This window comes from Pseudophryne corroboree (assembly GCF_028390025.1).
Source record: "Pseudophryne corroboree isolate aPseCor3 chromosome 3 unlocalized genomic scaffold, aPseCor3.hap2 SUPER_3_unloc_16, whole genome shotgun sequence".
NCBI classification, from domain to species: Eukaryota; Metazoa; Chordata; class Amphibia; order Anura; family Myobatrachidae; genus Pseudophryne; species Pseudophryne corroboree.
Window position 1 is genome coordinate 2,671,151 of NW_026967504.1, and position 24,422 is coordinate 2,695,572.

The window sequence follows — 24,422 nt, forward strand, 5'->3', positions numbered from 1 at the left end:
AAAACGCCCTTTGCCTCAGTCGGTCGACACAGACCCAGACACAGGCACTGATTCCAGTGGCGACGGTGACGAATCAACCGTATTTTCCAGTAGGGCCACACGTTATATGATTTTGGCAATGAAGGAGGCGTTACATATTGCTGATACTACAGGTACCACAAAACAGGGTATCATGAGGGGTGTGAAAAAACTGCCTATAGTTTTTCCTGAATCAGATGAATTAAATGAGGTGTGTGATGAAGCGTGGGTTGCCCCCGATAAAAAAATGCTAATTTCAAAGAAGTTATTGGCTTTATACCCTTTCCCGCCAGAGGTTAGGGCGCGCTGGGAAACACCTCCTAGGGTGGACAAGGCGCTCACACGCTTATCAAAACAAGTGGCGTTACCCTCTCCTGAGACGGCCGCACTTAAAGATCCAGCAGATAGGAGGATGGAAAATATCCAAAAAAGTATATACACACATACAGGTGTTATACTACGACCAGCTATAGCGACAGCCTGGATGGGCAGTGCTGGGGTAGCTTGGTCAGAGTCCCTGATTGAAAATATTGATACCCTGGATAGGGACAATGTTTTACTGTCTTTAGAGCAAATAAAGGATGCATTTCTTTATATGCGTGATGCACAGAGGGATATCTGCACACTGGCATCACGGGTAAGTGCTATGTCCATTTCGGCCAGAAGAAGTTTATGGACGCGACAGTGGTCAGGCAATGCGGACTCAAAACGGCATATGGAAGTTTTGCCGTATAAAGGGGAGGAGTTATTTGGTGTCGGTCTATCGGATTTGGTGGCCACGGCTACAGCCGGGAAATCCACCTTTTTACCTCAAGTCACTCCCCAACAGAAAAAGACACCGACTTTTCAACCGCAGCCCTTTCGTTCCTTTAAAAACAAGAGAGCAAAGGGATATTCATATCTGCCACGAGGCAGAGGAAGGGGGAAGAGACAGCAACAGGCAGCTCCTTCCCAGGAACAGAAGCCCTCCCCCGCTTCTACAAAAGCCTCAGCATGACGCTGGGGCTTCTCAAGCGGACTCGGGGGCGGTGGGGGGTCGTCTCAAGAATTTCAGCGCGCAGTGGGCTCACTCGCAGGTAGATCCCTGGATCCTGCAGATAATATCTCAGGGGTACAGGTTGGAACTAGAGACGGATCCACCTCGCCGTTTCCTGAAATCTGCTTTACCAACGTCCCCCTCCGACAGGGAGACGGTCTTGGAAGCCATTCACAAGCTGTACTCTCAGCAGGTGATAGTCAAGGTACCCCTTTTACAACAAGGAAAGGGGTATTATTCCACTCTATTTGTGGTACCGAAGCCGGATGGCTCGGTAAGACCTATTCTAAATCTGAAATCCTTGAACCTGTACATAAAAAAGTTCAAGTTCAAGATGGAGTCACTCAGAGCAGTGATAGCGAACCTGGAAGAAGGGGACTTTATGGTATCCTTGGACATCAAGGATGCGTATCTCCACGTTCCAATTTACCCCTCACACCAGGGGTACCTCAGGTTCGTCGTACAGAACTGTCACTATCAGTTTCAGACGCTGCCGTTCGGATTGTCCACGGCACCTCGGGTCTTTACCAAGGTAATGGCCGAGATGATGATTCTTCTTCGAAGAAAAGGCGTATTAATTATCCCATACTTGGACGATCTCCTAATAAGGGCAAGGTCCAGAGAACAGCTAGAGATGGGATTAGCACTGTCTCAAGAAGTGCTAAAACAGCACGGGTGGATTCTGAATATTCCAAAATCCCAGTTAATTCCGACAACACGTCTGCTGTTCCTAGGGATGATTCTGGACACGGTTCAGAAAAAGGTTTTTCTCCCGGAGGAAAAAGCCAAGGAGTTATCCGAGCTTGTCAGGAACCTCCTAAAACCAGGAAAGGTGTCTGTACATCAATGCACAAGAGTCCTGGGAAAAATGGTGGCTTCTTACGAAGCAATTCCATTCGGCAGATTCCACGCAAGAATTTTCCAGAGGGATCTGTTGGACAAATGGTCAGGGTCACATCTTCAGATGCACCAGCGGATAACCCTGTCTCCAAGGACAAGGGTATCTCTTCTGTGGTGGTTGCAGAGTGCTCATCTATTGGAGGGCCGCAGATTCGGCATACAGGATTGGATCCTGGTGACCACGGACGCCAGCCTGAGAGGCTGGAGAGCAGTCACACAAGGAAGAAACTTCCAGGGCGTGTGGTCGAGCCTGGAAACGTCTCTTCACATAAACATTCTGGAACTAAGAGCAATCTACAATGCTCTAAGCCAGGCAGAACCTCTGCTTCAAGGAAAACCGGTGTTGATCCAGTCGGACAACATCACGGCAGTCGCCCATGTGAACAGACAAGGCGGCACAAGAAGCAGGAGTGCAATGGCAGAAGCTGCAAGGATTCTTCGCTGGGCAGAGAATCATGTGATAGCACTGTCAGCAGTGTTCATCCCGGGAGTGGACAACTGGGAAGCAGACTTCCTCAGCAGACACGACCTTCACCCGGGAGAGTGGGGACTTCATCCAGAAGTTTTCCACATGCTGGTAACCCGTTGGGAAAGACCAATGGTGGACATGATGGCGTCTCGCCTCAACAAAAAACTGAACAGGTATTGCGCCAGGTCAAGAGATCCGCAGGCAATAGCTGTGGACGCGCTGGTAACGCCTTGGGTGTACCAGTCGGTGTATGTGTTTCCTCCTCTGCCTCTCATACCAAAAGTATTGAGAATTATACGGCAAAGAGGCGTAAGAACGATACTAGTGGTTCCGGATTGGCCAAGAAGGACTTGGTACCCGGAACTTCAAGAGATGATCACGGAAGATCCGTGGCCTCTACCTCTGAGAAGGGACTTGCTTCAGCAGGGTCCCTGTCTGTTTCAAGACTTACCGCGGCTGCGTTTGACGGCATGGCGGTTGAACGCCGGATCCTAAAGGAAAAAGGCATGCCGGAAGAAGTCATTCCTACTTTGATTAAAGCAAGGAAGGAAGTAACCGCGCAACATTATCACCGCATTTGGCGAAAATATGTTGCGTGGTGCGAGGATCGGAGTGCTCCAACGGAGGAATTTCAACTGGGTCGATTCCTACATTTCCTGCAATCAGGATTGTCTATGGGTCTCAAATTGGGATCTATTAAGGTTCAAATTTCGGCCCTGTCGATTTTCTTCCAAAAAGAATTGGCTTCAGTTCCTGAAGTCCAGACTTTTGTTAAGGGAGTGCTGCATTTACAGCCCCTGTGGTGCCTCCAGTGGCACCGTGGGATCTCAATGTTGTTTTGAACTTTCTCAAATCTCATTGGTTTGAACCACTAAAAACTGTGGATTTGAAATATCTCACATGGAAAGTGACCATGCTACTAGCCCTGGCTTCGGCCAGGAGAGTGTCAGAACTGGCAGCTTTATCCTACAAAAGCCCATATCTGATTTTCCATTCGGACAGGGCAGAACTGCGGACTCGTCCGCATTTTCTCCCTAAGGTGGTGTCAGCATTTCATCTGAACCAACCTATTGTAGTGCCTGCGGCTACAAGCGACTTGGAGGACTCCAAGTTGTTGGACGTGGTCAGTGCTTTAAAAATATACATTTCAAGGACAGCTGGAGTCAGGAAATCTGACTCGCTGTTTATACTATATGCTCCCAACAAGTTGGGCGCTCCTGCGTCTAAGCAGACAATTGCTCGCTGGATTTGTAGTATGATTCAGCTTGCACATTCTGTGGCAGGCCTGCCACAGCCAAAATCGGTAAAAGCCCACTCCACAAGGAAGGTGGGTTCTTCTTGGGCGGCTGCCCGAGGGGTCTCGGCATTACAACTCTGCCGAGCGGCTACGTGGTCGGGGGAGAACACGTTTGTAAAATTCTACAAATTTGATACCCTGGCTAAGGAGGACCTGGAGTTCTCTCATTCGGTGCTGCAGAGTCATCCGCACTCTCCCGCCCGTTTGGGAGCTTTGGTATAATCCCCATGGTCCTTTCAGGAACCCCAGCATCCACTAGGACGATAGAGAAAATAAGAATTTACTTACCGATAATTCTATTTCTCGGAGTCCGTAGTGGATGCTGGGCGCCCATCCCAAGTGCGGATTATCTGCATTACTTGTACATAGTTACAAAAATCGGGTTATTATTGTTGTGAGCCATCTTTTCAGAGGCTCCGCTGTTATCATACTGTTAACTGGGTTTAGATCACAGGTTGTACGGTGTGATTGGTGTGGCTGGTATGAGTCTTACCCGGGATTCAAGATCCTTCCTTATTGTGTACGCTCGTCCGGGCACAGTACCTAACTGAGGCTTGGAGGAGGGTCATAGGGGGAGGAGCCAGTACACACCACCTGATCGTAAAGCTTTACTTTTTGTGCCCTGTCTCCTGCGGAGCCGCTATTCCCCATGGTCCTTTCAGGAACCCCAGCATCCACTACGGACTCCGAGAAATAGAATTATCGGTAAGTAAATTCTTATTTTATTTACACTCATACAAATCATAGCATCATACTAGGGAGCTACACTTATAGCTATAGTAATAATACAGGGACATGACTTGGGAGGTGAGGGGATCTGGGAGTGTCACAGTGACATCACATATCTATAGTAATAATACAGGGACATGACTGGAGAGGTGAGCGAATCTGGGAGCATCACACTGACATCACATATCTTTAGTAATAATACAGGGACATGACTGGGGAGGTGAGCGAATCTGGGAGCATCACACTGACATCACATATCTTTAGTAATAATACAGGGACATGACTGGAGAGGTGAGGGGATCTAAGAGCGTTACTGTGACATCACTTACATCTATAGTAATAATACAGGGACATGATTGGGGAGGTGAGGGGGATCTGGGAATGTCACTGTGACATCACATATCTATAGTGATAATACAGGGACATTACAGGGATATTGATGCCTCCCCTATTTCGCAGGATTGCACAGTAGTGAAGAAGACATCCAATGAGTGTGAGACACCCAGCAGCCATTCCCGTTTGTCAGAAGGACTAAGCAGAACCCAGAGCTCCATTACGGTGCCTCCACCTCACTCACTGATACATGAGAGACACAGTGACCAGAAGATCCTTGAACTCAACAACAAGATCATTCATCTGCTGACTGGAGAGGTGACTGCTGGGAATGGGACATTATACAGTAACACCAGGGGATGTGTCTGGGTGATGACTAGAGAGGTGACTGCCGGGAATGGGGCATTATACAGTAACACCAGGGGATGTGTCTGGGTGATGACTAGAGAGGTGACTGCTGGGACTGGGACATTATACAGTAACACCGGGTAATGTCTCTGGGTGATGACTGGAGAGGTGACTGCTGGGAATGGGGCATTATACAGTAACACCAGGGGATGTGTCTGGTGATGACTGGAGAGGTGACTGCTGGGAATGGGGCATTATACAGTAACACCAGTGGATGTGTCTGGGTCATGTCTGGAGAGGTGACTGCTGGGAATGGGGTATTATACAGTAACACCAGTGGATGTGTCTGGGTCATGTCTGGAGAGGTGACTGCTGGGAATGGGGTATTATATAGGAACACCGGGGGATGTGTCTGGGTGATGACTGGAGAGGTGACTGCTGGGAATTACACATTATACAGTAACACCAGGGGATGTGTCTGGGGGATGACTGCTGGGAACAGCACATTATACAGTAACACCAGGGTACAGTAACACTAGGGGATGTGTCTGGGTGATGACTGGAGAGGTAACTGCTGGGAATTGCACATTATACTGTAACACTAGGGGATGTGTCTAGGTGATGACTGGAGAGGTAACTGCTGGGAATGGTACATTATACAGTAACACCAGGGGATATGTCTGGGCGATGACTGGAGAGGTGACTGCTGGGAATGGGACATTATACAGTAACACCAGGGGACGTGTCTGGGTGATGACTGGAGAGGTGACTGCTGGGAATGGGACATTATACAGTAACACCAGGGGACGTGTCTGGGTGATGACTGGAGAGGTGACTGCTGGGAATGGGACATTATACAGTAACACCAGGGGATATGTCTGGGCGATGACTGGAGAGGTGACTGCTGGGAATGGGACATTATACAGTAACACCAGGGGACGTGTCTGGGTGATGACTGGAGAGGTGACTGCTGGGAATGGGACATTATACAGTAACACCAGGGGATATGTCTGGGCGATGACTGGAGAGGTGACTGCTGGGAATGGGACATTATACAGTAACACCGGGGGATGTGTCTGGCTGATGACTGGAGAGGTGACTGCTGGGAATGGGGCATTATACAGTAACACCAGGGGATGTGTCTGGGTGATGACTGGAGAGGTAACTGCTGGGAATGGGACATTATACTGTAACACTAGGGGATGTGTCTATGTGATGACTGGAGAGGTGACTGCTGGGAATGGGGCTTTATACAGTAACACCAGGGGACGTGTCTGGGTGATGACTGGAGAGGTGACTGCTGGGAATGGGGCTTTATACAGTAACACCAGGGGATGTGTCTGGGTGATGACTGGAGAGGTGACTGCTGGGAATTGCACATTATACAGTAACACCGGGGGATGTGTCTGGGTGATGACTGGAGAGGTGACTGCTGGGAATGGGGCATCATACAGTAACACCAGTGGATGTGTCTGGGTGATGACTGGAGAGGTCACTGCTGGGAATGGGGCTTTATACAGTAACACCAGGGAACGTGTCTGGGTGATGACTGGAGAGGTGACTGCTGGGAATGGGGCATTATACAGTAACACCAGGGGATGTGTCTGGGTGATGACTGGAGAGGTGACTGCTGGGAATTACACATTATACAGTAACACCAGGGGATGTGTCTGGGTGATGACTGGAGAGGTGACTGCTGTGAATTACACATTATACAGTAACACCAGGGGATGTGTCTGGGTGATGACTGGAGAGGTGACTGCTGGGAATGGGGCATTATACAGTAACACCAGGGGATGTGTCTGGGTGATGACTAGAGAGGTGACTGCCGGGAATGGGGCATTATACAGTAACACCAGGGGACGTGTCTGGGTGATGACTGGAGAGGTGACTGCTGGGACTGGGACATTATACAGTAACACCGGGTAATGTCTCTGGGTGATGACTGGAGAGGTGACTGCTGGGAATGGGGCATTATACAGTAACACCAGGGGATGTGTCTGGTGATGACTGGAGAGGTGACTGCTGGGAATGGGGCATTATACAGTAACACCAGTGGATGTGTCTGGGTCATGTCTGGAGAGGTGACTGCTGGGAATGGGGTATTATACAGTAACACCAGTGGATGTGTCTGGGTCATGTCTGGAGAGGTGACTGCTGGGAATGGGGTATTATATAGGAACACCGGGGGATGTGTCTGGGTGATGACTGGAGAGGTGACTGCTGGGAATTACACATTATACAGTAACACCAGGGGATGTGTCTGGGGGATGACTGCTGGGAACAGCACATTATACAGTAACACCAGGGTACAGTAACACTAGGGGATGTGTCTGGGTGATGACTGGAGAGGTAACTGCTGGGAATGGGACATTATACTGTAACACTAGGGGATGTGTCTATGTGATGACTGGAGAGGTGACTGCTGGGAATGGGGCTTTATACAGTAACACCAGGGGACGTGTCTGGGTGATGACTGGAGAGGTGACTGCTGGGAATGGGGCTTTATACAGTAACACCAGGGGATGTGTCTGGGTGATGACTGGAGAGGTGACTGCTGGGAATTGCACATTATACAGTAACACCGGGGGATGTGTCTGGGTGATGACTGGAGAGGTGACTGCTGGGAATGGGGCATCATACAGTAACACCAGTGGATGTGTCTGGGTGATGACTGGAGAGGTCACTGCTGGGAATGGGGCTTTATACAGTAACACCAGGGAACGTGTCTGGGTGATGACTGGAGAGGTGACTGCTGGGAATGGGGCATTATACAGTAACACCAGGGGATGTGTCTGGGGGATGACTGGAGAGGTGACTGCTGGGAATGGGGTGTTATACAGTAACACCAGGGGATGTGTCTGGGGGATGACTGGAGAGGTGACTGCTGGGAATTACACATTATACAGTAACACCAGGGGATGTGTCTGGGTGATGACTGGAGAGGTGACTGCTGTGAATTACACATTATACAGTAACACCAGGGGATGTGTCTGGGTGATGACTGGAGAGGTGACTGCTGGGAATGGGGCATTATACAGTAACACCAGGGGATGTGTCTGGGTGATGACTAGAGAGGTGACTGCCGGGAATGGGGCATTATACAGTAACACCAGGGGACGTGTCTGGGTGATGACTGGAGAGGTGACTGCTGGGACTGGGACATTATACAGTAACACCGGGTAATGTCTCTGGGTGATGACTGGAGAGGTGACTGCTGGGAATGGGGCATTATACAGTAACACCAGGGGATGTGTCTGGTGATGACTGGAGAGGTGACTGCTGGGAATGGGGCATTATACAGTAACACCAGTGGATGTGTCTGGGTCATGTCTGGAGAGGTGACTGCTGGGAATGGGGTATTATACAGTAACACCAGTGGATGTGTCTGGGTCATGTCTGGAGAGGTGACTGCTGGGAATGGGGTATTATATAGGAACACCGGGGGATGTGTCTGGGTGATGACTGGAGAGGTGACTGCTGGGAATTACACATTATACAGTAACACCAGGGGATGTGTCTGGGGGATGACTGCTGGGAACAGCACATTATACAGTAACACCAGGGTACAGTAACACTAGGGGATGTGTCTGGGTGATGACTGGAGAGGTAACTGCTGGGAATTGCACATTATACTGTAACACTAGGGGATGTGTCTAGGTGATGACTGGAGAGGTGACTGCTGGGAATGGGGTATTATATAGGAACACCGCGGGATGTGTCTGGGTGATGACTGGAGAGGTGACTGCTGGGAATGGGGCTTTATACAGTAACACCAGGGGATGTGTCTGGGTGATGACTGGAGAGGTGACTGCTGGGAATTGCACATTATACAGTAACACCGGGGGATGTGTCTGGGTGATGACTGGAGAGGTGACTGCTGGGAATGGGGCATCATACAGTAACACCAGTGGATGTGTCTGGGTGATGACTGGAGAGGTCACTGCTGGGAATGGGGCTTTATACAGTAACACCAGGGAACGTGTCTGGGTGATGACTGGAGAGGTGACTGCTGGGAATGGGGCATTATACAGTAACACCAGGGAACGTGTCTGGGTGATGACTGGAGAGGTGACTGCTGGGAATGGGGTGTTATACAGTAACACCAGGGGATGTGTCTGGGGGATGACTGGAGAGGTGACTGCTGGGAATGGGGTGTTATACAGTAACACCAGGGGATGTGTCTGGGGGATGACTGGAGAGGTGACTGCTGGGAATTACACATTATACAGTAACACCAGGGGATGTGTCTGGGTGATGACTGGAGAGGTGACTGCTGTGAATTACACATTATACAGTAACACCAGGGGATGTGTCTGGGTGATGACTGGAGAGGTGACTGCTGGGAATGGGGCATTATACAGTAACACCAGGGGACGTGTCTGGGTGATGACTGGAGAGGTGACTGCTGGGAATGGGGTATTATACAGTAACACCAGGGGATGTGTCTAGGTGATGACTGGAGAGGTGACTGCTGGGAATGGAACATTATACAGTAACACCAGGGGACGTGTCTGGGTGCTGACTGGAGAGGTGACTGCTGGGAATGGGGCATTATACAGTAACACCAGGGGATGTGTCTAGGTGATGACTGGAGAGGTGACTGCTGGGAATGGGGTATTATACAGTAACACCAGGGGATGTGTCTGGGTGATGACTGGAGAGGTGACTGCTGTGAATTACACATTATACAGTAACACCAGGGGATGTGTCTGGGTGATGACTGGAGAGGTGACTGCTGGGAATGGGGCATTATACAGTAACACCAGGGGACGTGTCTGGGTGATGACTGGAGAGGTGACTGCTGGGAATGGGGTATTATACAGTAACACCAGGGGATGTGTCTAGGTGATGACTGGAGAGGTGACTGCTGGGAATGGGGCATTATACAGTAACACCAGGGGATGTGTCTGGTGATGACTGGAGAGGTGACTGCTGGGAATGGGGCATTATACAGTAACACCAGTGGATGTGTCTGGGTCATGTCTGGAGAGGTGACTGCTGGGAATGGGGTATTATACAGTAACACCAGTGGATGTGTCTGGGTGATGACTGGAGAGGTGACTGCTGGGAATTGCACATTATACAGTAACACCGGGGGATGTGTCTGGGTGATGACTGGAGAGGTGACTGCTGGGAATGGGGCATCATACAGTAACACCAGTGGATGTGTCTGGGTGATGACTGGAGAGGTCACTGCTGGGAATGGGGCTTTATACAGTAACACCAGGGAACGTGTCTGGGTGATGACTGGAGAGGTGACTGCTGGGAATGGGGCATTATACAGTAACACCAGGGGATGTGTCTGGGGGATGACTGGAGAGGTGACTGCTGGGAATGGGGTGTTATACAGTAACACCAGGGGATGTGTCTGGGGGATGACTGGAGAGGTGACTGCTGGGAATTACACATTATACAGTAACACCAGGGGATGTGTCTGGGTGATGACTGGAGAGGTGGCTGCTGTGAATTACACATTATACAGTAACACCAGGGGATGTGTCTGGGTGATGACTGGAGAGGTGACTGCTGGGAATGGGGCATTATACAGTAACACCAGGGGACGTGTCTGGGTGATGACTGGAGAGGTGACTGCTGGGAATGGGGTATTATACAGTAACACCAGGGGATGTGTCTAGGTGATGACTGGAGAGGTGACTGCTGGGAATGGAACATTATACAGTAACACCAGGGGACGTGTCTGGGTGCTGACTGGAGAGGTGACTGCTGGGAATGGGGCATTATACAGTAACACCAGGGGATGTGTCTAGGTGATGACTGGAGAGGTGACTGCTGGGAATGGGGTATTATACAGTAACACCAGGGGATGTGTCTAGGTGATGACTGGAGAGGTGACTGCTGGGAATGGGGTATTATACAGTAACACCAGGGGATGTGTCTGGGTGATGACTGGAGAGGTGACTGCTGTGAATTACACATTATACAGTAACACCAGGGGATGTGTCTGGGTGATGACTGGAGAGGTGACTGCTGGGAATGGGGCATTATACAGTAACACCAGGGGACGTGTCTGGGTGATGACTGGAGAGGTGACTGCTGGGAATGGGGTATTATACAGTAACACCAGGGGATGTGTCTAGGTGATGACTGGAGAGGTGACTGCTGGGAATGGGGCATTATACAGTAACACCAGGGGATGTGTCTGGTGATGACTGGAGAGGTGACTGCTGGGAATGGGGCATTATACAGTAACACCAGTGGATGTGTCTGGGTCATGTCTGGAGAGGTGACTGCTGGGAATGGGGTATTATACAGTAACACCAGTGGATGTGTCTGGGTCATGTCTGGAGAGGTGACTGCTGGGAATGGGGTATTATATAGGAACACCGCGGGATGTGTCTGGGTGATGACTGGAGAGGTGACTGCTGGGAATGGGGCATTATACAGTAACACCGCGGGATGTGTCTGGGTGATGACTGGAGAGGTGACTGCTGTGAATTACACATTATACAGTAACACCAGGGGATGTGTCTGGGGGATGACTGCTGGGAACAGCACATTATACAGTAACACCAGGGTACAGTAACACTAGGGGATGTGTCTGGGTGATGACTGGAGAGGTAACTGCTGGGAATGGGACATTATACTGTAACACTAGGGGATGTGTCTAGGTGATGACTGGAGAGGTGACTGCTGGGAATGGGGCTTTATACAGTAACACCAGGGGACGTGTCTGGGTGATGACTGGAGAGGTGACTGCTGGGAATGGGGCTTTATACAGTAACACCAGGGGATGTGTCTGGGTGATGACTGGAGAGGTGACTGCTGGGAATTGCACATTATACAGTAACACCGGGGGATGTGTCTGGGTGATGACTGGAGAGGTGACTGCTGGGAATGGGGCATCATACAGTAACACCAGTGGATGTGTCTGGGTGATGACTGGAGAGGTCACTGCTGGGAATGGGGCTTTATACAGTAACACCAGGGAACGTGTCTGGGTGATGACTGGAGAGGTGACTGCTGGGAATGGGGCATTATACAGTAACACCAGGGGATGTGTCTGGGGGATGACTGGAGAGGTGACTGCTGGGAATGGGGTGTTATACAGTAACACCAGGGGATGTGTCTGGGGGATGACTGGAGAGGTGACTGCTGGGAATTACACATTATACAGTAACACCAGGGGATGTGTCTGGGTGATGACTGGAGAGGTGACTGCTGGGAATGGGGCATTATACAGTAACACCAGGGGACGTGTCTAGGTGATGACTGGAGAGGTGACTGCTGGGAATGGGGTATTATACAGTAACACCAGGGGATGTGTCTAGGTGATGACTGGAGAGGTGACTGCTGGGAATGGGACATTATACAGTAACACCAGGGGACGTGTCTGGGTGCTGACTGGAGAGGTGACTGCTGGGAATGGGGCATTATACAGTAACACCAGGGGATGTGTCTAGGTGATGACTGGAGAGGTGACTGCTGGGAATGGGGTATTATACAGTAACACCAGGGGATGTGTCTGGGTGATGACTGGAGAGGTGACTGCTGGGAATGGGGCATTATACAATAACACCAGGGGACGTGTCTGGGTGATGACTGGAGAGGTGACAGCTGGGATTGGGACAGTATACAGTAACACTGGGGGACGTGTGTGGGTGATGACTGGAGAGGTGACTGCTGGGAATGGGGCATTATACAGTAACACCAGGGGATGGGTCTGTGATGACTGGAGAGGTGACTGCTAGGAATGGGACATTATACAGTAACACCAGGGGATGTGTCTGGGTGATGACTGTAGAGGTGACTGCTGGGAATGGGACATTATACAGTAACACCAGGGGATGTGTCTGGGTGATGACTGGAGAGGTGACTGCTGGGTAATGGGGCATTATACAGTAACACCAGGGGACGTGTCTGGGTGACTGCTGGGAATGGGGCATTATACAGTAACACCAGGGGGCGTGTCTGGGTGATGACTGGAGAGGTGACTGCTGGGAATGGGACATTATACAGTAACACCAGGTGACGTGTCTGGGTGATGACTGGAGAGGTGACTGCTGGGTAATGGGGCATTATACAGTAACACCAGGGGACGTGTCTGGGTGACTGCTGGGAATGGGGCATTATACAGTAACACCAGGGGACGTGTCTGGGTGACTGCTGGGAATGGGGCATTATACAGTAACACCAGGGGGCGTGTCTGGGTGATGACTGGAGAGGTGACTGCTGGGTAATGGGGCATTATACAGTAACACCAGGGGACGTGTCTGGGTGATGACTGGAGAGGTGACTGCTGGGTAATGGGGCATTATACAGTAACACCAGGGGACGTGTCTGGGTGACTGCTGGGAATGGGGCATTATACAGTAACACCAGGGGGCGTGTCTGGGTGATGACTGGAGAGGTGACTGCTGGGAATGGGACATTATACAGTAACACCAGGTGGCGTGTCTGGGTGATGACTGGAGAGGTGACTGCTGGGAATGGGACATTATACAGTAACACCAGGGGACGTGACTGGGTGATGACTGGAGAGGTGACTGCTGGGAATGGGACATTATACAGTAACACCAGGGGACGTGTCTGGGTGATGACTGGAGAGGTGACTGCTGGGAATGGGACATTATACAGTAACACCGGGGGATGTGTCTGGGTGATGGCTGGAGAGGTGAATGCTGGGAATGGGGCATTATACAGTAACACCAGGGGATGTGTCTGGGTGATGACTGTATCACTGTATGAGTCAGGTTCCTATAAGGTGTCAGGATGTCACTGTCTATGTCTCCATGCAGGAGGAGGAGTATATAGAGGAACACAGGGGTCTGTACAAGGACGTGATGATGGAGAATCATCGGCCCCTCACATCACTGCGTAAGAGGAGACTGTCATGTATTGTACAGGGGAGAGCAGGTATGGGGCCCCCTATATACACACATCATCTGATAATCACATATATACACTGTACTCAGTCACTGTGTGTCTCCTACAGATGGGCCCAGTAACAGAGATACCCCAGAGAGATGTCCCCGTCCTCTGTATTCCCAGGATTGTACAGAGGAGAATCACAGGATCCCACAGGAGGATCGGGTAGGTGGGATTTAGGGTCTCAGCAATATACCAAAGTGACTGTCACTATATGATCTGTAGAGAAGCTGTGTGTCTTATACACTGATGTTATACTGAATAATCTCACTGTATGCAAATGTCAATATAGTGGTTTTTGTTTCTCATACGTCCTAGAGGATATTTCGGTCCACTTCATGACTATGGAGTATAGACGGTTCCGCAGGAGACATGGGCACTTTAAGACTTTTCAAGGGTGTGAACTGGCTCCTCCCTCTATGCCCCTCCTCCAGACCTCAGTTTTAGAAATGTGCCCAGGCAGACTGGATGCACTCTGAGGAGCTCTACTGAGTTTCTCTGAAAAGACTTATGTTAGGTTTTTTATTTTCAGGGAGGACTGCTGGCATCATACACAGGAACTGCAGGGTGCAGGGCGCTGGAGGGGGGGGGGGGGGCACCCTGGGTAGCATATAACCTACAGAACTGGCAGAAATAGGACATAAGATGCCGAGGCACAGCCCTACCCCCGCCAGTATAATAAATTTACCTCATAAATGCTGAGGAGAGATGCGCCATTGCAGGGGCGGGGCTTCATCCTCAGTCATCCAGCACACTGCTCAGCGCCATTTTCTCTCTCTCCTCAGGCTGCAGAGACAACGCTGGTCCTCCACTACTGAATACAAGTATCAGGGTGCAAAACGGGGGGCACAGTGAAATTGGTGCTTTATAGTGTGTATTTACATCATAAAAAGCGCTGCATGTCAGTGGGCATTTTGTGTTTTCACAGACATTGTGTTACTGGCGCTGGGTTGTGAACTGGCTGCTCCTATCTGTTTCCCTCTGACAGATTTTACTGTGGGTCTGTCCCCTATAAGCCCCGGATTGTCTGTGGTGTGATTGTGCACTCGTGTGACATGTCTGAGGCAGGGAGTTCTTCCCCTGAGGAAGCCATTTTAGGGACACAGAGTTGTAATGCGGTGGTGCTGCCGGCACACCATGAGCCTGAATGGGTGAAAGAATTACGTGATAGTGTGCATCATATCAGTAAGAGGTTGGATAAGTCTGAGTCTCATGCAGAGAGCTGGAGAAAATCAGTGGAAGATGTGATTTTTTTTATGGTTCTGCCTTTTCATCCACAGGGGACCCCTCTGGGTCACATAAGAGATCATTTGCTCAAATAATACATACTGATACCGACACGGACTCTGATCCCTGTGTCGACGATAGTGATCCCAGGGGAATAGATCCTAATTTGGCAAAAAGCATTCAATACATAATTGTTGCTATAAAAGTTACGGAAGCCCCTCCTGTACCTCAGAAGACGGCTTAGTTTTATAAAGAAAAAAAAATTAATGTAACTTTCCCTCCTTCTCAGGAGCTAAATACTCTTTCTCTGACGTTCTTTGTCTATGCTGGGACTCCGTCATGACCATGGGGAATATCGGCTCCGCAGGAGACTGGGCACAAAAGTAAAAGCTTTAGGACTACCTGGTGTGCACTGGCTCCTCCCCCTATGACCCTCCTCCAAGCCTCAGTTAGATTTTTGTGCCCGAACGAGAAGGGTGCACACTAGGTGGCTCTCCTGAGCTGCTTAGTGAAAAAGTTTAAGTTAGGTTTTTTATTTTCAGTGAGTCCTGCTGGCAACAGGCTCACTGCATCGAGGGACTAAGGGGAGAAGAAGCGAACTCACCTGCGTGCAGAGTGGATTGGGCTTCTTAGGCTACTGGACATTAGCTCCAGAGGGACCGATCACAGGCCCAGCCATGGATAGGTCCCAGAGCCGCGCCGCCGGCCCCCTTACAGAGCCAGAAGACAGAAGAGGTCCGGAAAATCGGCGGCAGAAGACGTCCTGTCTTCAACAAGGTAGCGCACAGCACCGCAGCTGTGCGCCATTGCTCTCAGCACACTTCACACTCCGGTCACTGAGGGTGCAGGGCGCTGGGGGGGGGGGGGCGCCCTGAGACGCAATAAAAACACCTTGGATGGCGAAAAATGCATCACATATAGCTCCTGTGCTATATGGATGCATTTAACCCCTGCCAGTTTTCCTTAAAAAAGCGGGAGAAAGGCCGCCGAGAAGGGGGCGGAGCCTATCTCCTCAGCACACAAGCGCCATTTTCCCTCACAGCTCCGCTGGAAGGACGTCTCCCTGACTCTCCCCTGCCGTCCTGCACTACAGAAACAGGGTAAAACAAGAGAGGGGGGGGGGCACTAAATTGGCATAAGAATCTATACAGCAGCTATATAAGGGAGAAACACTTATATAAGGTTGTCCCTATACATTATATATAGCGCTCTGGTGTGTGCTGGCAAACTCTCCCTCTGTCTCCCCAAAGGGCTAGTGGGGTCCTGTCCTCTATCAGAGCATTCCCTGTGTGTGTGCTGTGTGTCGGTACGTTTGTGTCGACATGTATGAGGAGGAAAATGGTGTGGAGGCGGAGCAATTGCCTGTAATAGTGATGTCACCCCCTAGGGAGTCGACACCTGACTGGATGGTCTTATGGAAGGAATTACGTGATAGCGTCAGCACTTTACAAAAGACTGTTGACGACATGAGACAGCCGGCAAATCAGTTAGTACCTGTCCTGGCGTCTCAAACACCGTCAGGGGCTCAAAAGCGCCCGTTACCTCAGATGGTCGACACAGACCCAGACACGGACACTGACTCCAGTGTCGACGGTGAGGAGACAAACGTGACTTCCAGTAGGGCCACACGTTACATGATCACGGCAATGAAGGAGGTTTTGAACATTTCTGATACTACAAGTACCACAAAAAAGGGTATTATGTGGGGTGTGAAAAAACTACCCGTAGTTTTTCCTGAATCAGATGAATTAAATGAGGTGTGTGATGAAGCGTGGGTTTCCCCCGATAAAAAACTGATAATTTCTAAAAAATTATTGGCATTATACCCTTTCCCGCCAGAGGTTAGGGCGCGTTGGGAAACACCCCCTAGGGTAGATAAAGCGCTCACACGCTTATCAAAACAAGTGGCGTTACCGTCTCCTGATACGGCCGCCCTCAAGGAACCAGCTGATAGGAAGCTAGAAAATATCCTAAAAAGTATATACACACATACTGGTGTTATACTGCGACCAGCAATCGCCTCAGCCTGGATGTGCAGTGCTGGGGTGGCTTGGTCGGATTCCCTGACTGAAAATATTGATACCCTGGATAGGGACAGTATATTATTGACTATAGAGCATTTAAAGGATGCATTTCTATATATGCGAGATGCACAGAGGGATATTTGCACTCTGGCATCAAGAGTAAGTGCGCTGTCCATTTCTGCCAGAAGAGGGTTAAGGACGCGACAGTGGTCAGGTGATGCGGATTCCAAACGGCATATGGAAGTATTGCCGTATAAAGGGGAGGAGTTATTTGGGGTTGGTCTATCGGACCTGGTGGCCACGGCAACGGCTGGGAAATCCACCTTTTTACCCCAGGTCACCTCTCAGCAGAAAAAGACACCGTCTTTTCAGGCTCAGTCCTTTCGTCCCCATAAGGGCAAGCGGGCAAAAGGCTCCTCATTTCTGCCCCGGGGCAGAGGAAGGGGAAAAAGACTGCATCAGGCAGCCTCTTCCCAGGAACAGAAGCCCTCCCCCGCTTCTGCCAAGTCCTCAGCATGACGCTGGGGCCTTACAAGCGGACTCAGGCACGGTGGGGGGCCGTCTCAAGAATTTCAGCACGCAGTGGGCTCACTCGCAAGTGGACCCCTGGATCCTGCAGGTAGTATCTATGGGGTACAAATTGGAATTCGAGACGTCTCCCCCTCGCCGGTTCCTAAAGTCTGCTTTACCAACGTCTCCCTCCGACAGGGAGGCGGTATTGGAAGCCATTCACAAGCTGTATTCCCAGCAGGTGATAATCAAGGTACCCCTCCTGCAACAGGGAAAGGGGTATTATTCCACGCTGTTTGTGGTGCCGAAGCCAGACGGCTCGGTGAGACCTATTTTAAATCTTAAATCCTTGAACACTTACATACAAAGGTTCAAATTCAAGATGGAGTCACTCAGAGCAGTGATAGCGAACCTGGAAGAAGGGGACTATTTGTTGTCTCTGGACACCAAGGATGCTTACCTCCATGTCCCAATTTGCCCTTCTCACCAAGGGTACCTCAGGTTTGTGGTACAGAACTGTCATTATCAGTTTCAGACGCTGCCGTTTGGATTGTCCACGGCCCCCCGGGTCTTTACCGAGGTAATGGCCGAAATGATGATTCTTCTTCGAAGAAAAGGCGTCTTAATTATCCCTTACTTGGATGATCTCCTGATAAGGGCAAGGTCCAGGGAACAGTTAGAGGTCGGAGTAGCACTATCTCAAGTAGTGTTACGACAGCACGGGTGGATTCTAAATATTCCAAAATCGCAGCTGATTCCGACGACACGTCTGCTGTTCCTAGGGATGATTCTGGACACAGTCCAGAAAAAGGTGTTTCTCCCGGAGGAGAAAGCCAGGGAGTTATCCGAGCTAGTCAGGAACCTCCTAAAACCAGGCCAAGTGTCAGTGCATCAATGCACAAGGGTCCTGGGAAAAATGGTGGCTTCTTACGAAGCGATTCCATTCGGCAGATTCCACGCAAGAACCTTTCAGTGGGATCTGCTGGACAAATGGTCCGGATCGCATCTTCAGATGCATCAGCGGATAACCCTGTCTCCGAGGACAAGGGTGTCTCTCCTGTGGTGGTTGCAGTGTGCTCATCTTCTAGAGGGCCGCAGATTCGGCATTCAGGACTGGGTCCTGGTGACCACGGATGCCAGCCTGAGAGGCTGGGGAGCAGTCACACAGGGAAGAAATTTCCAGGGCTTGTGGTCAAGCATGGAAACGTCATTTCACATAAATATCCTGGAACTAAGGGCCATTTACAATGCCCTAAGTCAAGCAAGGCCTCTGCTTCAGGGTCAGCCGGTGTTGATCCAGTCGGACAACATTACGGCAGTCGCCCACGTAAACAGACAGGGCGGCACAAGAAGCAGGAGAGCGATGGCAGAAGCTGCAAGGATTCTTCGCTGGGCGGAAAATCATGTGATAGCACTGTCAGCAGTGTTCATTCCCGGAGTGGACAACTGGGAAGCAGATTTTCTCAGCAGACACGATCTCCACCCGGGAGAGTGGGGACTTCATCCAGAAGTCTTCCAATTGATTGTAAACCGTTGGGAAAAACCAAAGGTGGACATGATGGCGTCCCGCCTCAACAAAAAACTAGACAGGTATTGCGCCAGGTCAAGGGACCCTCAGGCAATAGCGGTGGACGCTCTGGTAACACCGTGGGTGTACCAGTCAGTGTATGTGTTCCCTCCTCTGCCTCTCATACCCAAGGTACTGAGGATTATAAGACGGAGAGGAGTAAGAACTATACTCGTGGCTCCGGATTGGCCAAGAAGGACTTGGTACCTGGAACTTCAGGAGATGCTCACGGAGGATCCATGGCCTCTACCTCTAAGAAGGGACCTGCTTCAGCAAGGACCCTGTCTGTTCCAAGACTTACCGCGGCTGCGTTTGACGGCATGGCGGTTGAACGCCGGATCCTGAAGGAAAAAGGCATTCCAGATGAAGTCATCCCTACCCTGATCAAAGCCAGGAAGGAGGTAACTGCACAACATTATCACCGTATTTGGAGGAAATATGTTGCGTGGTGCGAGGCCAGGAAGGCCCCGACAGAGGAATTTCAACTAGGTCGTTTCCTGCATTTCCTGCAAACAGGACTGTCCATGGGCCTAAAATTAGGATCCATTAAGGTTCAAATTTCGGCCTTGTCGATTTTCTTCCAGAAAGAATTGGCTTCAGTTCCTGAAGTCCAGACTTTTGTAAAGGGGGTACTGCATATACAGCCTCCTTTTGTGCCTCCAGTGGCACCCTGGGATCTCAATGTGGTTTTGGGATTCCTAAAATCACATTGGTTCGAACCACTTGCCACAGTGGATTTAAAATATCTCACATGGAAAGTGGTAATGCTGTTGGCCCTGGCTTCAGCCAGGCGCGTATCAGAATTGGCGGCTTTATCCTATAAAAGCCCTTACCTGATATTTCATTCGGATAGGGCGGAATTGAGGACTCGCCCTCAATTTCTCCCTAAGGTGGTTTCAGCGTTTCACCTAAACCAACCTATTGTGGTGCCTGCGGCTACTGGGGACTTGGAGGATTCCAAGTTACTGGATGTAGTCAGGGCCCTGAAAATATATGTTTCCAGGACGGCTGGAGTCAGGAAATCTGACTCGCTGTTTATATTGTATGCACCCAACAAGCTGGGTGCTCCTGCTTCTAAGCAGACTATTGCTCGTTGGATTTGTAGTACAATTCAGCTTGCACATTCTGTGGCAGGCCTGCCACAGCCAAAATCTGTCAATGCCCATTCCACAAGGAAGGTGGGCTCATCTTGGGCGGCTGCCCGAGGGGTCTCGGCTTTACAACTTTGCCGAGCAGCTACGTGGTCAGGGGAAAACACGTTTGTAAAATTCTACAAATTTGATACCCTGGCTAAGGAGGACCTGGAGTTCTCTCATTCGGTGCTGCAGAGTCATCCGCACTCTCCCGCCCGTTTGGGAGCTTTGGTATAATCCCCATGGTCCTGACGGAGTCCCAGCATCCACAAGGACGTCAGAGAAAATAAGAATTTACTTACCGATAATTCTATTTCTCGTAGTCCGTAGTGGATGCTGGGCGCCCATCCCAAGTGCGGATTGTCTGCAATACTTGTACATAGTTATTGTTAACTGGGTTTAGATCACAAGTTATATGGTGTGATTGGTGTGGCTGGTATGAGTCTTACCCGGGATTCAAAAATCCTTCCTTATTGTGTACGCTCGTCCGGGCACAGTATCCTAACTGAGGCTTGGAGGAGGGTCATAGGGGGAGGAGCCAGTGCACACCAGGTAGTCCTAAAGCTTTTACTTTTGTGCCCAGTCTCCTGCGGAGCCGCTATTCCCCATGGTCCTTTCGGAGTCCCAGCATCCACTACGGACTACGAGAAATAGAATTATCGGTAAGTAAATTCTTATTATTTGGGTGAGTTTGGGTAAACCCTAAAAAGAAATTTCAGATTCCCAAAAAGATTCAGGTTGCTTATCCTTTCCCGGCAGAGGACAGGAAAAGATGGGAGTCACCCCCGGTGTTAGACAGTACCCTGTCAAGGTTATCTAAAAGGTGATTCTCCCTGCGCCTGGGACGGCTTCACTAATGGAGCCGGCAGACTGCAAGTTGGAGACTACGTTAAAATCTATTTATGTGGCCAATGGTACGCTGCTCAGGCCTACCATTGCATTGCGCATGGGTGAGTAGTGCTATTAATGGTCAGATAACCTGTCATCGGAAATTGACACAATAGATAGAGACGAGATACTCCTAATGTTAGGTCATATCAATAGACGCTGCTGCATACATGCTAGAGGCCATGAAAGATATTGGGCTCTTGGGTACAAAAACCGCTAACATGGCAGTCTCAGCTCAGAGGGCGTTGTGGATTCGCCAGTGGAATGCTGATGCAGATTCCAAAAGAAATATGGAGGCTCTCCCGTATAAAGGTGAGGCCTTATTTGCAGTTGGGCTGGATGCTTTAGTCTCTGCGACTATCGCAGGTAAGTCGGCATTCTTGCCTTATGCTCCTGCACAGGCGAAAAATAAATATCACTCTCAGATGCAGTCCTTTCGGCTAAAAAAATAATAAATAAAAAAAGCCTGCAGCGTCTCCAGGATAGAATGAGCAGAATTCAACCCCTGCTTCTGCCAAATATGCAGCATGACGTTGGGGCTCCCTTGCGGGAGTCCGCTCGGATGGAAGCAAGCCTGAAATTTTTCAGTCAGATCTGGCTTCAATCTGGCCTGGACCCATGGGTCTTACAAATAGTGTCCCATGGATATAAACTAGAGTTTCTAGAGGTCCCCCCCCCCCATGCCGTTTTTTCAAATCGACCTTGCCAGCTTCTCTTCCAGACAGAGAAGTAGTGACAGCTGCAATTCAAAAATTATGTCCGGATCAAGTCATTGTCCTGGTACCCTTGTCACAGCAAGGAGAAGAGTTTTATTCAAGCCTCATCGTAGTTCCAAAGACGGACGGCTCGGTCAGACCAAATTTAAACCTGAAAAATCAGAATCTCTACCTGAAAAGGTTCAAGTCAACATGGAATCTCTGAGAGCAGTGATTTACAGTCTGGAGGAAGGGGACTTCATGGTGTCAGTAGACATTACATGTTCCCATTTATCCTCCTCACCAAGCTTATCTGAGATTCGCAGTACAGCATTGTTGTTACCAGTTCTAGACATTGCAGTTCGGACTCTCCACGGCACCAAGGGTATTCACCAAGGTGATGGCAGAGATGATGTTCCTCATTTGACAACAAGGCATCAATATAATTCCTTAACTGGACGATCTCCTGATAAAAGCGAGATCCAGGGAACGGTTGGTGCAGAACATTGCACTCTCCCTGTCAATACTCCAACAACACGGTTGGATCATGTATTTTCAAAAGTCGCAATAGGACAATCTTGTCGTCGTCCATTCTGAGGATAATACTGGACACAGAAGTACAGAGGGTATTTCTTCCAGTAGAAAAGGCTCTGGAAATCCAGAGAATGGTCAAACATATTCTGAAACCATCAATGCATTCGGTTGTTGGGGGAAATGGTAGCGGCCTACGAGGCCATACAGTTTGGCCGATTCCATGCCAGAGTATTCCAGTGGGACCTGTTGGACAAGTGGTCCGGATCCCACCTACACATGCACCGGAAAATAATCCTGTACTCCAAAGCCAGGATTTCGCTCATGTGGGGGTTACACAGTTCTCACCTGTTAGAGGGACACAGGTGCGGGATTCAGGACTGGGTCCTAGTAACCACGGATGGAAGTCTCCGAGGCTTTGGAGCTGTCACACAGGGGGAAATTTTCCAAGGAAAATGATCAAGTCAGGAAACCTGCCTTCACATAAACGTGCTGGAATTGAGAGCCGTTTACAACGGCCTTCTACAAGTGGTACATCTTCTTCAAGCTCAACCCGTGCAGATCCAGTCGGACAATGTAACAGCAGTCGCGTACATAAACCGTCAGGGCGGAATGAAAAGCAGAGCGGCAATGGCAGAGGTGACAAAGTTCCTCCTCTGGGCAGAAAGACATGCAAGAGCTCTGTCAGCAAGTTTCATTCCGGGAGTGGACAACTGGGAAGCAGACTTCCTCAGCAGACACGATCTCCATCCAGGAGAGTGGGGCCTCCACCAAGAAGTCTTCGCAGAGGTGACAAGTCTTTGGGGAATTCCTCAAGTAGACATGATGGCATCTCGTCTCAACAAGAAGCTTCAAAGATATTGTTCCAGGTCGAGAGACCCTCAGGCAATAGCAGTGGATGCACTGGTGACCCAGTGGGTGTTTCGGTCGATATGTCTTCCCTCCATTTCCAATAATATCAAAAGTTCTCAAAATCATAAGAAGATCAAGGGTTCGAGCAATCCTCATTGCACCAGACTGGCCAGGGAGGGCTTGGTATCCAGATCTTCAGGAGTTCCTTTTCCTCTTCGCGAGGACCTACTGTAGCAGGGGCCGTGCGTGTATCAAGGCTTACCGCGGCTACGTTTGACGGCAGGGCTGTTGAGCACCGGATCCTAGCCGAAAGGGTTTTCCCAATGGAGTCATCCCCACTCTTATTCAGGCCAGAAAAGGAGTAACGTCTAAACATTACCACCGTATTTGGAGAAAATATGTATATTGGTGTGAATCCAAGAAGGCTCCTACGGAAGAGTTGCGTTAGGACGTTTTCTCAATTTTCTGCAGGCTGGTGTTGATGCGGGCCTTAGATTGGTTTCAATCGAAGTCCAGATTTCGGCTTTATCAGTTTTCTTTCAAAAACAATTAGCCTCCCTTCCAGAAGTTCAGACGTTCGTGAAAGGGGTTCTGCACATCCAGCCTCCATTTGTGCCTCCTGTGGCACCATGAGACCTTACTGTGGAATTGCAGTTCCTTCAATCAAATTGGTTTGAACCTCTACAGGAGATAGAGTTGAAGTTTCTCACTTGGAAAGTGGTGATGCTTTTGGCCTTGGCATTCGCAACGCGGGTGTCTGAGTTGGGGGCCTTGTCTCACAAGAGCCCTTACCTGATCTTCAATGAAGATAGGGCAGAGTTGAGAACTCGCCAGCAATTTCTTCCAAAGGTGGTTTTCTTCTTTCCACATAAACCAACCTATTGTGGTGCCAGTAGTTACTGACACGTTCACTGAATCAAAGTCTCTAGATGTGGTTAGAGCTTTGAAGATTTATGTCGCTAGAACAGCTAGGTTA

The 24,422-nt window shown here is 49.9% G+C and overlaps 1 protein-coding gene across 2 annotated transcripts in view; it reads left to right on the forward strand.

Moving 5' to 3' along the window:
• Positions 1-24,422, forward strand: part of LOC134983501 (zinc finger protein 271-like) — a 56,683-nt gene that overhangs the window by 7,082 nt on the left and 25,179 nt on the right. For both annotated transcript variants that reach the window (XM_063949165.1, XM_063949166.1), the window contains exons 2-4: positions 4,909-5,100; positions 13,890-14,007; positions 14,087-14,184. In XM_063949165.1, the coding sequence (XP_063805235.1) occupies positions 4,909-5,100; positions 13,890-14,007; positions 14,087-14,184 (408 nt within the window). The remainder of the gene's footprint in view (positions 1-4,908; positions 5,101-13,889; positions 14,008-14,086; positions 14,185-24,422) is intronic.